Source organism: Callorhinus ursinus, unplaced genomic scaffold (assembly GCF_003265705.2).
Source record: "Callorhinus ursinus isolate GAN/ISIS: 27379988/994484 unplaced genomic scaffold, GSC_fseal_2.0 scaffold9, whole genome shotgun sequence".
In the NCBI taxonomy this organism is placed as follows: Eukaryota; Metazoa; Chordata; class Mammalia; order Carnivora; family Otariidae; genus Callorhinus; species Callorhinus ursinus.
The window spans coordinates 17,660,158-17,678,624 of NW_027397071.1; the positions used below are offsets into that span (position 1 = coordinate 17,660,158).

General features: G+C 34.5%; 1 protein-coding gene across 1 annotated transcript in view; it reads right to left on the reverse strand.

The window, feature by feature from the left end:
* The window catches only part of AGL (amylo-alpha-1,6-glucosidase and 4-alpha-glucanotransferase), a 75,978-nt gene that overhangs the window by 31,364 nt on the left and 26,147 nt on the right, over positions 1 to 18,467 (reverse strand). The window contains exons 8-24 of the mRNA XM_025872274.2: positions 16,541 to 16,667; positions 16,089 to 16,191; positions 15,907 to 16,004; positions 15,112 to 15,251; positions 13,690 to 13,877; positions 11,965 to 12,088; positions 11,007 to 11,170; positions 10,114 to 10,215; positions 9,846 to 10,001; positions 9,599 to 9,749; positions 6,667 to 6,791; positions 6,467 to 6,579; positions 6,222 to 6,356; positions 4,817 to 4,947; positions 1,948 to 2,084; positions 1,388 to 1,521; positions 130 to 305 (exon numbers count right to left, since the gene is read on the reverse strand). Coding sequence (XP_025728059.1) covers positions 130 to 305; positions 1,388 to 1,521; positions 1,948 to 2,084; positions 4,817 to 4,947; positions 6,222 to 6,356; positions 6,467 to 6,579; positions 6,667 to 6,791; positions 9,599 to 9,749; positions 9,846 to 10,001; positions 10,114 to 10,215; positions 11,007 to 11,170; positions 11,965 to 12,088; positions 13,690 to 13,877; positions 15,112 to 15,251; positions 15,907 to 16,004; positions 16,089 to 16,191; positions 16,541 to 16,667 — 2,304 coding nt within the window. The remainder of the gene's footprint in view (positions 1 to 129; positions 306 to 1,387; positions 1,522 to 1,947; positions 2,085 to 4,816; positions 4,948 to 6,221; positions 6,357 to 6,466; positions 6,580 to 6,666; positions 6,792 to 9,598; positions 9,750 to 9,845; positions 10,002 to 10,113; positions 10,216 to 11,006; positions 11,171 to 11,964; positions 12,089 to 13,689; positions 13,878 to 15,111; positions 15,252 to 15,906; positions 16,005 to 16,088; positions 16,192 to 16,540; positions 16,668 to 18,467) is intronic.

Sequence of the window (18,467 nt, forward strand, 5' to 3'; positions counted from 1 at the left end):
CATAAAATCTTGGATAACATCATGAGTCTTTTTTTAAAAAATAGTGATTTCCCCATAACTTTTCCTCCTTGAATAATACTGACACATTTTAACCTTTTTTTAACATTTAACATTTATGGAATTTCTTACCTGCAGCTAGAGACACACAACACTGCTCCTTTTCTTTTGTGATCTCATTTAGCCTGTACGGTACATCCATAAGTGAAGGTGAAAGAAGTGGCAGAGAAGGGCACTTTCCTACTCCACACATCTGTACTGATCCCAGTGAAAGGTGTTTCACAAAGGTAGACCCATTCTGAACAAAGCTGTAACAAAGTGACTGGGTTTAAAATATTATTTGTAGAACTACAAAAATTTTATTACTTATTTATTTACTTAAAAAGTTTTATTGTGGTAAGAACGCTTAACTTGAAATCTACTCTCTTAACAGATTTCTAACTGTACAAAGCAATAATACTGTTATTTACAGGCACAGTGTTACACAGCAGATCTCTAGAACTTATTCAGCTTGCATAACCATTGTTTCAAAAATTTTTAGCAGTATCATTTTAATTGGTTTCTTTCCTTCAACTAGGCTTTCTACCAGATGTGTAATAATGGTAATACTGGCTGAAAACATTTTCAATTTGGTTAGATTTCAGAGCTGCTTTCATTTCACCCAATATTATGGCTGACTTTAAGGCCAAGGCCTGTTGTGCAACAAATGGAAGGGCTGAAGTTTTGTTTTTTTTTTTTCCAAAGATTTTATTTATTTATTTGAGAGAGAGAGAGAACATGAGCTGGGTGAGGGGCAGAGGGAGAAGCAGACTCCCTGCCAAACAGGGAATCCGATGCGGGGCTTGATCCTGGGACTCGGGGATCATGACCTGAGCCAAAGGCAGATGCTTAACTGACTGAGCCACCCAGGCACCCCTGAAGTTTTGTTCTTTCTGAAATTATTCCCAAATCAATTTGGTGGCTCTTCAGTGGTACATTCTGATCTGTAATTTCATTTTAGGGAAATTCATCACTAAAGGCAAATTTCATTCATAATAATTGTGGAATAATTTTTCTCTTAATGAAAAATTAGAAAAAGAACTGTGTATTCATATTTTAAAAATTGTATCTGTTAACAAGTCAAGGAATAAATAGAAGCAAATAATATGAAACAATTAAATTCTCCCATGAACATGTGTTTTTAGCTTTACTGAACAGATTTTAATACCTATGTTTGTTTTTGTATGCTCCAGATAAAATGATACATATACATTTACTCTCCACTTACAACTTTTTCAAATCGATGAATCTATGATAATTCCTTATGTTTTGGTCTTTCAAGAGTATATAAACTGACTGCATATAGTTTCTACACAAACATGCCTATTTACTCAAGCTTTGTTGGCTATACCTTGACATCTGCTTCCATGCTATATCCAGAAGAGTGGTGTATGCACCAATTAATATAGCATCGAAGTAACATGGGATAAGATAACGTGGGATCTGCTTCAGGTAGAAGAACATAGCTTGCAACCATTTACCAACCTGTTATAAAAATAATTTTAAAAGTTAATTTGGTGTGTTTACAGGCTAGGTGCATTTTAAGAGGTAAATCCAAGCATGCAGCTCTACTATCTAGTAATCTAACAACCAGATTTCCATTTATTAGAATGGGAAGATGAAGAAGAAGGGAGGAACGTATTTCAGGTTAGAAAACTGTTAATTTTATTTAAAAACTTTATTTATTTATTTGCAGAGAGCAGGAACGCCAGCAGGGGGAATGGGAGAGGGAAAGCAGGGGGCCTGATGTGGGGCTCGATCCCAGGACCCTGGGATCATGACCTGAGCTGAAGGCAGACACTTAATGACTAAGCCACCCAGGCGCCCAAAAACTGTTAATTTTATATATACCATAGTAATATAGTTTTTATTGTTTCCTTGTTTTGTGAACTAGAATAGAGTTTTACTTACTTCAGCAATAGTTCCGGATCGTGAAATAAGTCGGTTACTGACATAGTCAATCATCCAATCTCCAGATCTCAAATTATCACAAAAGGGATGCCCCAAGTCATTCTTTGGTCTTATTTCTGCCAAGACGGACATTAATCCTGAAAATTCATAGAAATATCATGCTGTTATTGGCAGAGGCAATTTGTTCCCATAGCCTGGGCTACTGCTGTCTCTAAAGATGTGGGGTGAACACATACAGAGGTAGACAAAAGGACTGCAGAGACCACAGTGGCACTTCCCATGGTTGGAGATAACTGTGGCAACACTGGCTTGACCTGAGATACAAAGACATACTGAAGGAGACTACTGTCGCAGGAGCTATGCAGAGCTTTCCAAGATTCCTAACTTCTGAGACTTGTCTTGTTCTTTTGAATTTTAATATTATAATATTCAAAGGCAACTAACTGGCATAGTTTCCCTGCCCTAAGGCATTGGGGGGAAAATTGATAAGTCTGTATCTTCTCATGTTGAAAAGTGGCAGAATCATTAATATTCAGGCAATCACAGGACTGGTTTCAGAGAGAGCAAGAGCATCTCTGGTGATAATAATAATAAGGCCTGCTTTGGAAAGGATCTTTGAAATGTAACAAGAGGGATTTGGAACTAAAACTACCAAGGTGAGGTATATGAGCATATCCTTAAGTAATACTCAAACAGAAACATTACAATTTCTATGCATACATAGTAGTTTCTGTTATTTCAATGACAGAACAACAGTACTTCTTTCATTACCCAATAATGTAATAATTTCCACCTTAAAAATATTATATTAATAGCCTCACCAAGTTCATTTTGACTTTATTTATATATCTAGGATTTAATTTTACTGTATATATAGCATGTCTTGAGAATAAAAAAATAAATATGTAAATTTAAGATGTAGTTCTTTCTCTTAAGGGGCTTACATCCTTCTTTGGGAAACAAAGCTTAAGACATAAAAAAAAACTAGGAAACAAGACAGTATAAAATAATGCTCTACTTTTGCTCTAGCATTTTCAGGGGAGGCTAATATAACTCAGTAAACGTAAGTTTCACTTGTTGAATAATGGTGACATGATGAAGCAGCATTTTAGGAAAAGAGATCTGATCAATGGGATAGAATGTTGTGTGGAAGAGGTAACAAGAAGTTGGAAAACTGATTACTGGATTTTGCAGACAGGACTTAGTCTTTGAATAGGGTGTTAACTACGAAAATAAAAGGATATAGTATACCACAGAGAAAACAGAAAAAAATCCAGGCACAATTACTGATTGAGTACCGAAGATAAAAGGACAGAAGCAACAACACATTCCTGGATTCCAGCATGATTGAATGTGTATTATTATAAGAAGTAGGGAAGAAGAGAAGGGGTATTGTTTAGAGGAGAGAAAGCCGATCAAGTCAAGTCTGACTTAACTGGATGTTGCTATTAAGAGCCTGCTAGAAATATCCAGTGGAATGCTGGAAATACGAAACTGTCAGAGAAAAAGGGGTTGATATAAAGTAAAAAGTAAATCAGGAGAGAGTTAGTGAAGAACTAGAACTTAACTTTAAGAAAGACAAAGGCCAGAAAAGTTCAGAAAAGTATGGTCTTTTCAGTCAGGGAGCAGAAGGAATTCAACAGCTCAGGGTGAAAATGGAGTAAACAGCTGTCTATGACTGGTAACACACACATTTCTCTATTTCTCACAGCACAAAACAAAATTTTGTGTTGAAAATTAGACTCTTTTAGAAAAAAAATGTCAAAAGTACAAAAGTCTAGAAGAAATTTATTGAGATCAGCTTCTTGTGTACTTGGTTTTGTAGAAAGTACAAAAGCTAAAAAAACAAGAATGCAAAAAAGGCAAACATTCTTCTTTCTGAAGGTACAATCTACTTAGTGGAGTTTCAGAGCTAACAATTATAAAGTACTAACTATGAACTAAGTGTTATTTAAGTGCTTTACATGTATTAAGTCATTTAATCCTTATAGTAGGTACTATTATTGCTTCCATTTTACAGATGAGAAAACTGGGCCATGGAGAGTTTACTCCAAGGTTATAATGCCAGTGAGTGTAACCCAGGGAGTCTAGAGCCCATTTTTACCACAAGAATAAAACTTCGCAAAACACTGTACTAATTAATAAGGCACTATCTTCCAAGTAAGGCAGTGTAGCAAATAAGAGGTATAGTAAATTAATGCAATGGTATCCAGGGGACTAAGATATTACCATGAAAAATAATAGTTAAGGAATACTTTGTGGAAGATGTAAGAATTGAACTCATTCTTAAAGATGGGTTAGGTGGACAAAGAAAATAAGGAGTTGCAAAGGAGGCATAACATGTGGAATACTATATGAACTAGGAACACATGTGTGATAAACCAAATTTCCTAGATAAAAATCCAAGAAAATATTTCCAACCAGATGGGTTAAACTGATAATTAAATATTTAGATCCTATGTCCTGCCTTACAACTACTCTAACTGCATATGTTTTATTGTAAGTTCTCTTTGTAGGATAAAACAAATATGCAATGAGACAAAGTTTCTGATTAGATGAAAAAGGAAGATGAATGTATTATATTTATAACCTAGTCCCACTTGGTCCCAAATAAATTTTCTCATTTAGTCTTCCAAAAAGCCTATGAAAGAGAAAATATTATTCACATTTTATAGAGGCAGAAATTGGGGCACAGAGAAGTTACTTGTTGGAGGTCAATGAATGAGTAGGTGGCAGAGCCACAATTTGAACCCAAGCAGTTGAATTCTGAGCCCATACTTTAATTCTATAAAGAAGATACCAAATGACCCTAAAAAAAAAAAAAAAAAAAAAAGAACCCAAAAGCTTAACTATCCTTGTATTTGCTTACCTTGAAGCCCTGCATATTTAAGAGATGACCAGTTTGGTATGTCATAACAGCCTCCACCATCTTCTTGTTCTTCTGCTTCACATCGGTAAAGTACCTGATTCAGCTCAGCCAAAGTTAATTTTGAGGCAATGCTAAGAAGTAGAAAATAAAAAGAACTGGTTAAATACAGTAAGATTTCACTTGCTGTCAACAAATAAGAAAATCTGAATCATAACCATAAAATGTCTTAGCAATGTATGTTTTAGTAACTCAGCATTATAATATACATGTAATATATGTTATAAATAATAATTAAAGGATAAAACATGCTAAAAATTCAGTTGGAAAGTAACATTTCTTTCAAGCCAAGAAAATAATCAATTGCCAAATTTTATTACTTAGAAGTATGCTGGAAAAATCTTTTGATTGCTACAACCTTTTTCTCACAAATTTGCTTTTTCAATCTTTCTAGATGGGCTTGGTTTTTTTTCCCTTCTTTATATTCTCCTAAGGAGGACATCAATAACTTTTTATGCCAATTATCTTAAAATCAAAATACTTGTCAAGGACCAGCAAAGGGATAATCAAAAGTCACATTTAACCACCTTAGAAATCACATAGTATTTCTCTTCTTTCCCTTCTCTCCTCTCCTAAGGTGGCACTGCCCGTTAGCTGTGTTATTCAAGAAACCAAGATTTTCTTATATAAAGATGCTTCTTGATAACAGTCAGAAGGAGGTGTCTATCAGGGCCTTGGTTTCCCCTTTGTCCAGGTAGCAGTGAGACTGTATAACTGACCACACTTGAATACAATGAAAACCCTACTTTTTTACAATTCTAGCTGTTCAGGTCATTTCATTCTACAGAACTGAACACATAGCCTCTTGAATGTACTTCCTTCTTTCTCTTTTAGTTCTGTCTCAAGTGAGAAAATTATAGTTGGCTGTGCTGAACAAAAACAAAAAATTTAGCTTAGGGGCACCTGGCTGGCTCAGTGCAAAGAACATGTGACTCTTGACCTCAAGAGTCATGAGTTTAGGCCCCAGGTTGCATGTGGAGCCTACTTCAAAAAAATAAATACTTAAAAAAATGATGTGGAAGGAATATAGTGTATGCAACTTAGTCTCGGATAGTTCAGAAAAATTGTGTGCATGTGTGTGTGTATACAGATGTATGTGTGTGTTTGCCTGTATCTATAGCTACATATAGAGAGTGCATGAGTGTGAGAGAGCACACATGCAAGCACACCTGCAAATGATAAAGCAATAGGACAAAATTTTAACAGATGATGCTGATATGACTATTGGTCCTTGGACCACCATCTGAGTAGCAAGGATACAGAGGAACCTTAAAACTGCTTAAATCAGGCTTGTGGTAACTTATCAATTATTAAAGTGGCACATCTCCATAAACTAAGGCATACTTACAAAGCAAAAGGAATTTTTAATATAGGATCTGAGTTGTCAACAGCAAGGCTCCCAGATTTAAAGTGAGGGCTGAACTGTGTCAGATGATTTCGAAGAATTCCAACAGCGACTTGTGCATGTGGATCAAGACTAACTCTGAAAATGTTAATTAAAAAATGGTTACTTTATAGGAATGATTTAGTCAAAATTAACAGAATATGTAATCTATTTTACAAGCAAAGTCAACAGTTTGAACTCCAACATACCTGAATATAATAACACTTCCTGGAGACAAGTTTTCAAATTCTATTTCTTGAATATACTCATTCGGTCCTTTTGTGGCAACTCCAGCTTGTTTAACAATTTTACTTTCACTAAGCTTGAAAAAAATTGTATAAAACCATTCAATCAATAATTCTAATGTCCTTAAGATGTTAAACAGTAGTAAGATGAGAGTCCCAAATACCTGAATATGTTCTCTAATTTCTACTGTGATATTTGGCATTCCATTGATTGAATTCTCATCCTTCTGATAAGGTTTTGTATTTCTCTCAATAGTTCTAGCTTCAAGAACTACTTCTTCAATTTTGCCTAGGAATACATAAAAATTATTAACCAAATTTCATATTAGACCACCTGAAATTAGGAATTGCTAATTCAACTTAATTAATTAACCTTAAAGTTGAATATGAAATATCAGTCTGAGTAGATGATTCTACCCAAGATGCATTTTTCACGCAAATGCTTTTGTTTTTAAAATCATAAATTAACAAACATCTATTTGAAAAAAGATTTTTTTATTGTCTTTATTTTTAAAGATTTTATTTATTTATTCATGAGAGACAGACAGAGAGAGAGAGAGAGAGAAAGAGAGAGGGAGGCTGAGGGAGAAGCAGGCTCCCCAAGGGGCAGGGAGCCCGATGCAGGACTCGATCCCATCCTGGGATCATGACCCGAGCCGAAGGCAGACGCTCAACCATCTGAGCCACCCAGGTGCCCCTGATAAAAGATCTTATCAAGTAATAATGGCTTAGATCTTAGGAACAATATATATATAACCTTCCTAATTTTAAGCAGAGTAAATAAATCCCTTGAAAGACTTACAAAAAAAAAATGAAAAATTTCAGAAATACAAAAAGTAGGGAAAAATTTTAAAAAGCCAGATCCGATTTTCCAGCTAAGGAAAACATTACAAATGTGTACCCTTTCTTCCCCTTCAGAGGTAACCATTACCTGCAGTTTGGTGTTCATAGATCCTGTGCCTTTTTACTACATACGTCTGTTTCTCAAAACAACATATATTATTTTCCATATTTCCAAGTTTTATTAAAGTGGATTCAAATTATATATATATATAATTTCTGCAACTTGCTTCCTATTAAACAACACTGTATTTTTTAGATTTGTTCACGTTGCTACATAAGCTACAGCTTATTTGTTTCAAATGCCAAATAATATTCCATTGTATGAATATACCAGATATATTGTTGTGCCTGTCTTCTAATGAAACATATGAGAGTTTCTCAGAGATACACCTAGGAGCAGAATTGCTGAGTCAAAGGATAATATAAAACTTGAATTTTATTATTTAAGTTATTTACAAAGCCATTAATCTGACAATAAGTAACAGTACCTTTTGATCCAGAAATTCTACTTCCTTGAAATAATTACTAAGAAATTGTTCAAAAGAAAAGAATTATTCCTAGTGTATATTCACTGTTAAATATACTAAATAATAAATGTTTTTTAAAGATTTTATTTATTTGACAGAGAGACACAGCCAGAGAGGGAACACAAGCAGGAGTAGTGGGTGAGGGAGAAGCAGGCTTCCCAAGGAGCAGGGAGCCCAATGTGGGGCTCGATCCCAGGACCCTGGGATCATGACCTGAGCTGAAGGCAGACGCTTAACGACTGAGCTACCCAGGCGCCCCAAACATACTAAGGAATATTAAAGATGGAATACTAACATAATAAAATATGAAATATTTAACATAATGAAAATCATAATTTTGTGACAAAATGGAAATGTTTTAATAATGACCAATGACCAAAACAAAACCTGAGATATATTGTTCACACTGATTGCAACCATGTGAAATTGTGTATGTACATTAGCAACAATCAGACAAGATTACTGACTATACACTTGCAAGCAGTTAAAAATAACTAATGAACATTTAACCTTAAAACTATTCAGTTGATAATCTTTAAAAACCGGAGTTATACATATTTAATAACTAGCAGCCAAACAGAATATGACGATTTTTATGGGAATCTTCATCCCCTTAATTAATTGCCAGACTTGGACAGTTGCTATATGCACAGAAGAATGTTTTGCTATAATATATATAACAATAAGGAAGGAAACAAAATACACACATCTAGAAAAAAAATCTAGCAATAATAAGGATATGATTTAGGGACGTGTTTTTATTTATTTATTTTAAAGATTTTATTTATTTATTTGGGAGAGAGACAGAGATAATGAGAGAGCACGAGCGGAGAGAAGAGGGAGAAGCAGGCTCCCCACTGAGCAGGGAGCCTGAGACAGGGTTCAATCCCAGGACCATGGGAAATTAATTTGGGGTAACTTACGTTTTTACTACTTGGAACAATTCCTGTTATGGAAATATTCTCAAATATTAACATTTTTTGAGTGGTAAAGTAGCTTTATTTTCCTCTTAATTCATTCCCTATTTTCTACTTTGCATAAAACAAGTATGTATTTATTTTATACCCAGGAAATATATATGTATATTCATGTGTTTATATATGTGTACACACATGTATATTTGCAGTGTGTCTAAGTGTGGATTTGTGTATGTGCATGTACATACATAAACACATATATAAACCAAGTGGAAAATAGTTTAATATTTAAGGCTTTTCATAATCCATTCTCAATTACCTTCCTAGCCTTCTGTCACTCCACTATTTCAACCAAATAGATATTTTCACTGGTCCCCAAATAGTCTTACTAACACGTATTAATATGAATTTTTTTTTTTACGTCTTTTAAGAACTAAAGTTCCATCTCCCTTGAGAAGCCTTTTCTAAATACTCAGTAATTTCTCTTTTTTGTGAACATATAGCAATTACAGTGTCTCCATAGCTCTTTGACAATTATAAAAACACATCCCGGAGTGCCTGGTTGAGTGTCTGCCTTTGGCTCAGGTCGTGATCAGTCTTAATTCTTTCTTTCTTCCTTTCTATAAAGTAAGCTCTACACCCAACATGGGGCTTGAACTCATAACTCTGAGATCAAGAGTTGCATGCTCTACCAACTGAGTCAGCCACGTGCCCCGAGTAGTGCAAAATTTCGAATTCTTTTTCTCAACTACAGCCACACTTGCACTGTGTTAAAATATAATCACAATAACATTTTTAAGTTGCATTACCAGGGATGCACATTTGAGGCACTTCCTTGCTGTAAAATGAAGTCTTAGGATTCCTGAAAGCAGTTCTAGACACAGACACAACAGACTGATGAATGCTGGGTGAATGTCTTGTTACTGCCACTATGTCTTCATCAACCTGATCCACATAAACCTGGGAAAGAGAAAGAGAAAACACGTTAGCACTCAAACTGCAAAGACTTACTCTGAAATTGAACCTTAAGAAACTTACAAAAATTTAGTTTCTTGCCTGAATGAAACCCTTGGCCCCAAGTTCTTGATGAAGTTTATTGATAGCACATCTGGCTGCAATAATTCCACTTTGGAAATTAACTTCACCTGTATTTGATGGCGATGCTCCAGGATTCCACTTAGTATAAAACCGTTCTTCAGAAACCACTGAAATCTGAACAAAGTGAATGTATACGTTTTAATTATAATAAGAACTTTCAGTAAAAATGCTCAAAGTCATTGGCCATGTGGATTAAAAGAAAACAAAAAACAACACAAAGACATACCTGATGAGGTACTAATTCATCATAGCCTTTAGTACTTCCACTAGCACAACATGCCATAGAAACAATCGTGGTACTTGGGAGAGCATCATATTCTGACCTATGCTAGAAAACAATAAAAAAAACCCCAAGGTTTATTTTCTTTCAAATGCAAAGTGCCATCCTATAGCATAATGAAGTAAAAGGATAGTTACATAGTTATACACTATAAGACATTAATTGGCTTTATTTTATTTTTTGACATTAATTTGCTTTAAAACTAACAAAACATTTGAAAACTATGTACCACAACTAAGACATGATTTTGAAGTATATGGATATTGCCATTAAATATCAGATCAAAACATTATTTATTTTTTCCTTTTCCAAGTATTTATTTATTTATTTATTTATTAAAAGATTTTATTCATTTATTTGACAGAGAGAGAGAGAGCACAAGTAGGGGAGCGGCAGCAGAGGGAGAGGGAGAAGCAGGCTCCCCGCCGAGCAGGGAGTCCGATGTGGGACTCAATCCCAGGACCCTGGAACCATGACCTGAGCCAAAGGCAGACGCTTAACGACTGAGCCACCCAGGCGCCCCCCAAGTTTTTATTTAAATTCCAGTCAGTTAACATAGAGTGTAATATTAGTTTTGGGTGTTGTAGAATTGAGTGATTCATCACTTACATACCACACCCAGTGCTCACCAACAAGTGCCCTCCTTAATCCCCATCTCCCATTTAGCCCATCCCTCACCCACCTCCCTCCATCAATGCTTAAGTTTGTTCTCTTTAGTTGAGTCTGTTTTATTGTTTGCCTCTCTCTTTTTCCCCACTATGTTCATCTGTTATGTTTCTTAAATTCCACATATGAGTTTAGCAAAACAAGTAAATACAAGAAACAGATTAGATGCTTACCATAATAGGACACTCATTATCGTGGGTAATATCCATAAACAGGGCATGTGCAATGGCCGGCATTAATGGCCTCAAACAGGGCTGAACGAAAGACCCCACAGGTTCTCCTCCGTATCTATAAACCAATCTGCCCTCTTCATGGCTATTATACGCACTCATTGCCTCTGCAAAGCATTACAGAATATTTTAACAATCTTCATTATTATTGTTCTAGAAGAGGTTAGCTTTCTTATCATGACTAAGCTTCCAAAAAAAGACCACATAAAAATTATCAAAAATAAAACTGCTTTAAACATTTAAACAAATGTCTATTAGTTTAAGTGACAAAAAAGTCTTCTCTATAATTGGCCAGAGAAATGGCTCATGTAGGTAAAAGGGAACATATATTGTTTATTAGGATGTTGGTTATATAAGATCTATGGAAAGAAATCTAAGATTATATCATCTATCCAAGTAAGAGATAACACCAGATTTGTATATTTTCAAAAACAAAAAAATGCTTTGTTCATGAGTCATCAATTCATCCTACTGGTCTTTCAATTTATTTACTTATTTTTTTAAAAGGTTTTATTTATTTATTTGAGAGAGAGAGAGACAGAGAGCATGAGAGGGGGGAGGGTCAGAGGGAGAAGCAGACTCCCTGCTGAGCAGGTAGTCCGATGTGGGACTCGATCCCGGGACTCCAGGATCATGACCTGAGCCGAAGGCAGTCTCTTAACCAACTGAGCCACCCAGGCGCCCTGGTCTTTCAATTTAAAATGAGATATTTTACCCCAAAGTGGAAATTTTTCCTGATTAAAAACAGACTGAGTTAGAGAAAAGTTTGTGTAGAGTACTTAAAAGAACATTAACTATGTTGAGAACTATTAAACTTTGTATATAATGGTATTAAATGCCTTTTAATCTACTTAAACAAAAACTAAAGTTTTAGATGGGAAATACACTTCAGCAAGCCTACCTCTTATTAGGGAACTAATGCCCAGTCTAGTAACAAAGATATTGTCCAGGTCTTCACTTCCTGTGAACAGTTCAGCTACTACATACAAATTGGGTTGCAGTTTCCTAGCAGCATCCAACATGTACTGCAAAAAGCACAGTCACAAATGTAACACAAAGAGAAAAGCAAGTGGGGGGAAGGAAAGGAGACAAGACTAGGCATGGATTTGACATAGGAAAATGTCATAGAACAAGACAAAATGGAAATCCAAGAAGAATTTCCAAATAAATTTAATTGTGCATATGTAAGAAAACACAAAACACACCAATACACAGGAAACAAGAGAATTTATAAAGAGATTAAAACAGTTAAAAAGATAAGATTTTGCAAAGATAAAAAGACACAAAGAGGAAAAAAAGGAAGAAGAAAAATGTTAGTGTCACATTAAAAAAATGTAAACCATAACACTGTGATTCTGCTAGGCTTTCACCCTGTTTTATGTGGTTTTGTTTTTAATACCTCTAGTATATGTGCTGCCGAAGCGAGCACTGTTTTTAATACCTCTAACCAGACTAATAATTTGCAGGCTTTGACTAGGCCATTATTGGTAAATTCCCTGCTGGCGAATCATTTAGCTATTGCAAAGATTAGGTCTGACTATACTAAAGCCAGCTTTTTCTACAAATGGCAATCAATTCTTATTCAGAAATCAAATTTGTTCTGATTTTTTTAACGTAATGTTTGCACAAAGGTTAATAAAAGAATTGAAATTCTATCAGCTAACAAGTAGGGTCCTAGAAGATTTTGTAACTTAAAATCAAGCAAATTGAGTTTTAATTTTCTGTTTTGCCATAATGTTATAATAACCTTAGAATTATATATATATTTTGCTATATATATATATATATATATTGTTAAGAGCACAATAAGGAAAAACTTCTGCTAGTTTTTGGAGCTAAAAAATGGTCTACCACCTTAACTAATGTTCACTAAATTCTTCCATATCAAGTCAATCTTTCATCATAGGACTTGAAACATATTCATTATAATACTGCCTTAATATAACAAATAGATATTTTCCAGATAAGTATACATTCCCAAAGAACACTAAGTTGTCACTAGGATGCTATCAAAGATCTTATAAACAGGATGAAAAGTGTATTTATAAAGTGGTGTTAGAAGATAATGCTATAAATTTTGGCACTGCCCCGGTTTCTGTAAAAAGCCCAAAGAGGGATAAACAGCCTTTATGTTTACACTTACATTTTTATAAATAATCAATAAAAATGGAATCAACGCTTAAATAATATCATATGTAACAAGTGACTTCAGTGTCTATTACTATATTAAAACCAACCAACCAGAAAATAACAAGACTAAGATAGATATTTGCATATTATTAAAATATTAATATTAACCCTTTAAAAGTTAATAAGAAAATATTAGCAATATTTTAATAATATACATGGCAATATGGTTATGTATATATTATTAGCGACAATATGATCTACTTCCCTAAACTGAAATAAAAATATTAACTCGTTAAACATTTTATAGCCCAGTATTCCATAACAATCGCATCAAAAGGTTTTGTTAGAATTGAGAAGTTATGCCCAAGTGTTAAATACTACCACCAAATCAATGCTGGTGTCTAACTAGCAAGAGGAAACATGTACTTGCATATTTTATTTGAGGAAAGCAAGGAAAGAATACTACATTTCTTTGCTTAACGTAGATGAATTGTACCTCGGCTACATGAAGAGGTGTTGAGTGGCAGTTATCAAGACGCACTCCCTGGAAATAAGTTGCAGTTATTTCAGTGTATTTTTTCATGTGTGCCCAGAGAAAAGGACAGTCTTCTGGTTTATTGCCATAGCGTAATTTAACGCTGTCTCCCCAGCAAATAAGTTCTCTCCTTAGATAAACTTCTGAGCCTGTTAAGAAAGGAGGTTGCTTTCAACGGTTCAAGAAATAACACGAAAACATTTACTTCAAGGAAACGTTGTTTTTAAATCACATTGACTATTTCTACCACAAACCATATATTGGTTAAAATTATGTCTAAAATGGTATGGGTATCTAAATCTATAAAGCTTAAAAAATTAATATTAATTTATATCTCATATCTATTTTGCTAAAATTCAACCTGGAGTCTCCTAGAAATGTGTACTTAGTGTAAAAAAAATCAAGTTCCTTCTTTTAAAGGAAATCAGTTATAGTAATATCACAGGCCCTTTGAAGACAGCATCTACCAAAAACATTTCTTCTTTAAAGATTTATTTATTTACTTATTTATTTATTTGAGAGAGAGAGATAGAGAGCATGAGCGGGAGAGGGAGAAAGAGAGTCTCAAGCAGACTCCCTGCTGAGTGTGGAGCCTGATGTGGGGCTCAATCCCACAACCATGGGATCATGACCCAAGCCAAAATCAAGAGTTGGATACCTAACCAACTGAGCCACCGAGGTGCCCCTCTGTCCAAAACATTTAAAACCGTGTTTCCACCTCATTACTCATTTTGGCACTAGTTACATTAAATCCACAGCATACAGTAGAATGCCCTTTTTCATTTAGAATGACTAGAAAGGAAAAGGCAGAGATACTTAAACCCAAAGTACATTCTTTAAAAAAAATAGATTTTTGAATTAAATTTAAAGTCATTCAAAAAGACTTCTAAATGTTGAAAAACATATTGATGGGTCCCCAGCAAAATTCTTTCTGGCAAAGAAACAGCTGTAGAAAAATAAAATGCTAGGAGTGAGAGGGGGAACCTAAAATTAGTTTCTAGTGTAACTGCTATTCAAAACCTTAATACTGCTCTGGCTAATGAATGAAAATATCTCTTATGGCAATATAATTGTAATAGCAGTGGTTTTAAATGTATTTTAAAAATGCAATAGATTAAATTTTTAACCATAAAAAATCTTATGCAGAACCATAATATAAAATAGATAAAAGCCATTCTAGTTGAGCGTATAAGGACTAGGAGGGGAAAGGAAAAGATGAATCCCATCCTTCTCTTCTCTCTTGAACTGTATGCACCTCTGTGATAAAATAGTTTAAGAACTATTAGATTAGTGGGGAAAAAAGTCAACGAAACAGTTTATATTTTGAGCTTGCTGTAAACTTTTCTTTCCCTATCCACAGAGAAGTTAACAAAAATGATGTACCAGGTTCAGCAAAGTTTCGAAGGGGATCATCTCCCATTACCCATCCATTATGCGCCATCAGAAAACAAGCTTTATTTGGGTTATGAATCATAGATTCTTCTGCGGAGAGGGTCATTTCTTCAAATGGGTATGTAAAATATCTATGGAGATGCAATTAAATATTAAATCCATATAGAGAGATTCTTTGGAGAGAATTTAAATTAGTCCTATTAAAATTAAACCTCCTCCCTCATAAAGAGAATAAAGATTAGTTTTACACTACAGGAAATAAACTTTGTTATAGGTCAAAAATCTCCAGAAGACTTTCTGAGTAAATCTACTAAAATTTGAGAAATGGGAAGTCAGCATTATCGCATTATCTGGTTAACATTTTAAATAATAAATTTAAAAATCTCATAAAATTACTAAGAAAATCATTGAAGTATTGATGTTACTTTGCAAAAGCTTTTACTACACTTCAGTTGCCTAATCTATGCTGCACATTACCTACAAGATGAGGAGCTAAATGCCGGCTCAATTTATTTAACTTTGGAATTTACTAGTAAGTATGTAGTCCTCCAGAAACATTAATGTAATCATTGTAAATTGATTCATACTGATGATAGCTTCTTTAAGGACTGGCCTAACAAAATTAATTAAATTAACCCTAGTTACCAAATCAAAACTTCTATTTCAATTTAAAAATGTACTGAAGTCACACATTGAAGGAAACACTCAGATTAATTAAAAAAGTTAAATGCAATTTTTAATTTTTAACCTTTAATAAGAAATGAGAAGAAAACAAAAATGGAATACCTGGTAACTAAAGGATGTTTTCTAGTGACAGGTCCTAATTTAGGGCCATGGCCAGCCAGACGTTCATAAAACACATTTCCCAAAAGGCAATTAACTGCCTGGAACACATTAAATTATATAGGTCAGTGAAAACAACAACATTAAGACTCAAAGAAAAACAGCAGTTCAAAAGTAGGTGAAACCTGTTCCTGATGATAGTTCATGAGTTGATGCTTCTCTGAATTTAACTCCTCAATTCTCTTATGGAACCAATTACAGCATTCATCAATTGCAGCTGGGCCCTTGCTAGAGCAAAGAGAACAATACACACTGAATATTTAATGGTTTTAAAATTCTACATTTAAAAATTTTCTAACAAGGGTCATAGAAACTTTATTTATTTATTTGAAACTTTAAACATATTCATCAGGATCTTAATTAATGCTTGAAGATGTTTTTCAACTGTAAAAAATTTTATATACACATATAGGACCATGGTCCACCACACCGAAAAAAGAGGAGAACATCATTCATTTGAACTAGTAGAATTATGGTGAATTACTTTATTTGATTTTCTATTCAGGATTTTACTACTAGCCATAAAGGTCTGTAAGTAATATTATCCTTTATTTCATAGGAAAAATACATAACATACTCATGTGGTATGAAAGTTGCTAGTGCAATGTTCATATCTACAGTACAGCCAAGCCTTTTGTATTCAGGATCCTGAATAATCTTAAGGTGTTCCTTTGGATCAGGTTTGGTTGTTATTTTCCTATTTTCTGAAAGAAAGAAAGATGGTATCTTAAGTGCAAATATCCACAAAGAGATTATAACTGTTACTGATAACCAAATTTTTAGTTTACAATTTTTTCACAGAAAAATAACACGTTTTTTTACAAGCATCCTTCCTACCTGCCCCCCCATCTTCCTGCACACCACCTAACACACACACACACACACACACACACACACACACACACACACACACACAGAAGGAGGGGGAGAGAGAGATCGGAAAGAAGAAGAACATTATAGAAGAAAAACACAGGGATTCTTATCAGTTCACGCCCTGCACCACTTTTCTGCCTTAGTCAGCATTCTCTTACTACAATTTTTAGGGCATTAAGATGTTGGTGGTACAATTTTCCTTCTAGGTGTTACCAAATACACTAATATTAGGAGTTCTTTTTCTTCAAACATCATTTTCTATTCAAAAGTCTTATTAACAAATTGACTTTCTTTGCATTCTCTGAAACACAAAAGCTTGTTTTTATACTTTTTTCCTTTTTACCAAGAAGTATATTCCTTATACAATAATAAAAAATGAAAAAGTAAATAAATGTTTTGTGGAAAGAATTTTCATCCCTTTTCTGGAGTGCAGACTGCCTCCACTGGGCTTGATTTTATTAATTTTTTATTAATTATTCTTTTTTAAATTTAAAATCAATTAATTAACATATAGTGTATTATTAGTTTCACAGTAGAGTTTAGTGATTCATCAGTTGCATATAATGCCCAGTGCTTATTACATCAAGTACGCTCCTTAATTGGGCTTGCTTTTATATTAACTAATTAATATCTGGCTTATTCTAAAGAGACCTTGGAGTGGCTTATAAAAGCACAAACAAAATAAGATAAAATATAGATTCTTAAAATTTAGTTTCTGAGGTTCATTTGGAAGAGTAAATATATTAAATCTGCCAATGGGGCATCTGAGTTGCTCAGTGGGTTAAGTGTGTCTGCCTTTAGCACAGGTCATGATCCCTGGGTCCTGGGACTGAGCCCTGCATTGGGCTCCCTGCTCTGTAGGGACTCTGCTTCTCCCTCTCCCTCTGCTGCCCTCCCCCCACTGCTCATTCTCTCTCTCAAACAAATAAATAAAATCGTAAAAAAAAAAAAGAAGAAAAGAAAAACCTGCCAGGAAGTGTTTGAAAAAAAGAAAAGCTTATACAATTAGTGTAAATGATAAAACAGTCTTTAGTACTGACAGAATGAATAAAAGGTTACTGGAATAGTATACATAACAAATCCACGTACATTTAGTATATGACTACACTATGACGTCTTAATGGTGTACAACAAATCAGTATAAAAGGATGGATTATCAACCCAATACCATTTTTTGATTAAAAATAAATACTTTATATAACACACAAAAATAAATCCCAGGTGTATTGGACATTTATTTTTTTTTAAAAGATTTTATTTATTTATTTGAGAGAGAGAGAATGAGAGATAGAGAGCACGAGAGGGAAGAGGGTCAGAGGCAGAAGCAGACTCCCCGCTGAGCAGGGAGCCGGATGTGGGACTCGATCCCGGGACTCCAGGATCATGACCTGAGCTGAAGGCAGTCGCTTAACCAACTGAGCCACCCAGGCGCCCTATTTATTTATTTTTAAAGATTTATTTATTTATTTGAGAGAGAGAGTGTGTGTGTGTGATGTAGGGAGGGGCAGATGGAGAGGGAGAGAAAGAATCCCAAGCAGACTCCCTGCTGAGCGTGGAGCCTGATGTGGGGCTCGATCCCATGACCCTGAGATTATGACCTGACCCAAAATCAAGAGTCAGATGCTTAATTG